The sequence below is a fragment of the Triticum dicoccoides genome, chromosome 3A, assembly GCF_002162155.2.
Source record: "Triticum dicoccoides isolate Atlit2015 ecotype Zavitan chromosome 3A, WEW_v2.0, whole genome shotgun sequence".
Classification (NCBI taxonomy): domain Eukaryota; kingdom Viridiplantae; phylum Streptophyta; class Magnoliopsida; order Poales; family Poaceae; genus Triticum; species Triticum dicoccoides.
The window spans coordinates 682,686,801-682,688,361 of record NC_041384.1 but is presented as its reverse complement, the minus strand read 5'-3'; the positions used below and the strand labels follow the sequence as shown (position 1 = coordinate 682,688,361).

Below are 1,561 nucleotides of genomic sequence, written 5' to 3'. Positions count from 1 at the left end.
AGCCTGCCGGCCTTCGGCCTCCGCACTCACTGGCCTTGTGCACGCAATATGTTCAATGGAATGAGATATCCACATTATTTTTCCTTTTTTTTGTTTTTAATAGTGAAAGCGTAGTTTTTAGTAGTGAAAGTATAGTTAAAATGGGGTTTTTTTTTACATACAAAAGAGGTTCGAATTAGAAGGGAAAACCCTAGATGAAGTTTTGAGGATGCTGACGCATAGCACGTACTCCTTCCTAAATCAATGGATCTGCTGCGTACTACTCCGGCGAAGCGCACGCGTAGAGGCAAGGGAGGCCCCCACCGTGCGGTACGTACACGGCCGGCCTTTTCGTCGGTTGCACTGCCACCGGCCGGCAACCGAAATAAATGCCTCGCTCGAAACGGGCGGCATGTGGGCGTGAGACGATGGATCGAACCAACGAAGACCAGGCACTGGCCGGGAAGACTTTGGACTTTTGCCACGCACAGCACACGCACAGTGATCCTCCCGCACACGCACGCACGCTCAGTCCATCGCTCGCTCGCCCGCGCACGGGCCACAGGGCGCAGCGACAAGCACAGTGTTCCCGCACACGCACGCTCGGGATCAGGCGCGCACGGGCTGAGCAGTTGCTGCCGAGCGGTATGGGAGGAGATCCATCTGCCTCGTCCTCATAAATGGCCCTCTCACCTGCACTGTAACCACCACCGCTTCTCCTGTCCTTGAGCTGTTCCCTTTTCTTCGTCGGTTGACGATCCCGATCCAGTTTTTACCGTGTAGTAGTATGAACCAGTAATGTTTCGCTCGTGTGTTTATTTTGTCTGGCTGCAGGGCCCGGCGCCGCATCCAACTCTGTGCACGACGGGCGCCTCTCGTGGCCGGACGCCATGGCCGTGCGAGGAGGAGCAGGAGGTGGCGGCCTTTACGGGGAGCCGCTGCCGGCGCGAGGAGGTTGGACCGGCGGCGGCCACCATGAGATGGCATGGTTCAACTCTGACGACGCAAATGGATCGTCTGCCGCCGTGTTTGCCGTGACGGACCAAGCTGGCGTTCACTTGGACGGCACGTCGCCGTCGCCGACTTTCATAGATTTCCTCGGGGTTGGAGCGACATGATGGATAGACGGATGCATGGATCGATGCCGATGCTCTAGCAGAGAGTGCGTGCGGCAGGTGGATCACTAGCTAGCTCTAGCCTCTAGATAGCTTACTATAAAAGGCACTAGCTATGTTGGCTCTGTATATTTGGCTGGCTTGTTTACCACTCTACTTGTTTTAACTCATGTACCACATGAACATCAGCTTGTGTTTGGAATCAACCAATCCACAGTTCGCGGTGGAGGATGGAAACTGCTGAAGTTCCCAGCACGGATGATGGCGTTGCCCGACACGACACGTCTCTCTGGCGACACGGTGGGCGATCCCGCGTCGCAGCGATGGCCGGCGTGGTACGCCGCGGATTTCCGGGCGGTAAAGCTGCTCCGGTACAGCCGCGGCGAGGTGGTGCTGGGCTCGCAACCGTCGACGGTGCGCCTTGTCGACGAGCGGGGGTACACGGTGGACACACGGACCAGTGGAGG

At 57.2% G+C, this 1,561-nt stretch overlaps 1 protein-coding gene across 1 annotated transcript in view; it reads left to right on the top strand.

Annotated features, from left to right (window-relative positions):
• LOC119272839 (transcription factor CSA-like) overlaps positions 1–1,277 on the top strand; it is a 3,759-nt gene extending 2,482 nt beyond the window's left edge. Inside the window, exon 3 of the mRNA XM_037554212.1 lies at positions 814–1,277. Coding sequence (XP_037410109.1) covers positions 814–1,097 — 284 coding nt within the window. The 3' untranslated portion in view covers positions 1,098–1,277. The remainder of the gene's footprint in view (positions 1–813) is intronic.
• Positions 1,278–1,561: the final 284 nt, after the last annotated feature.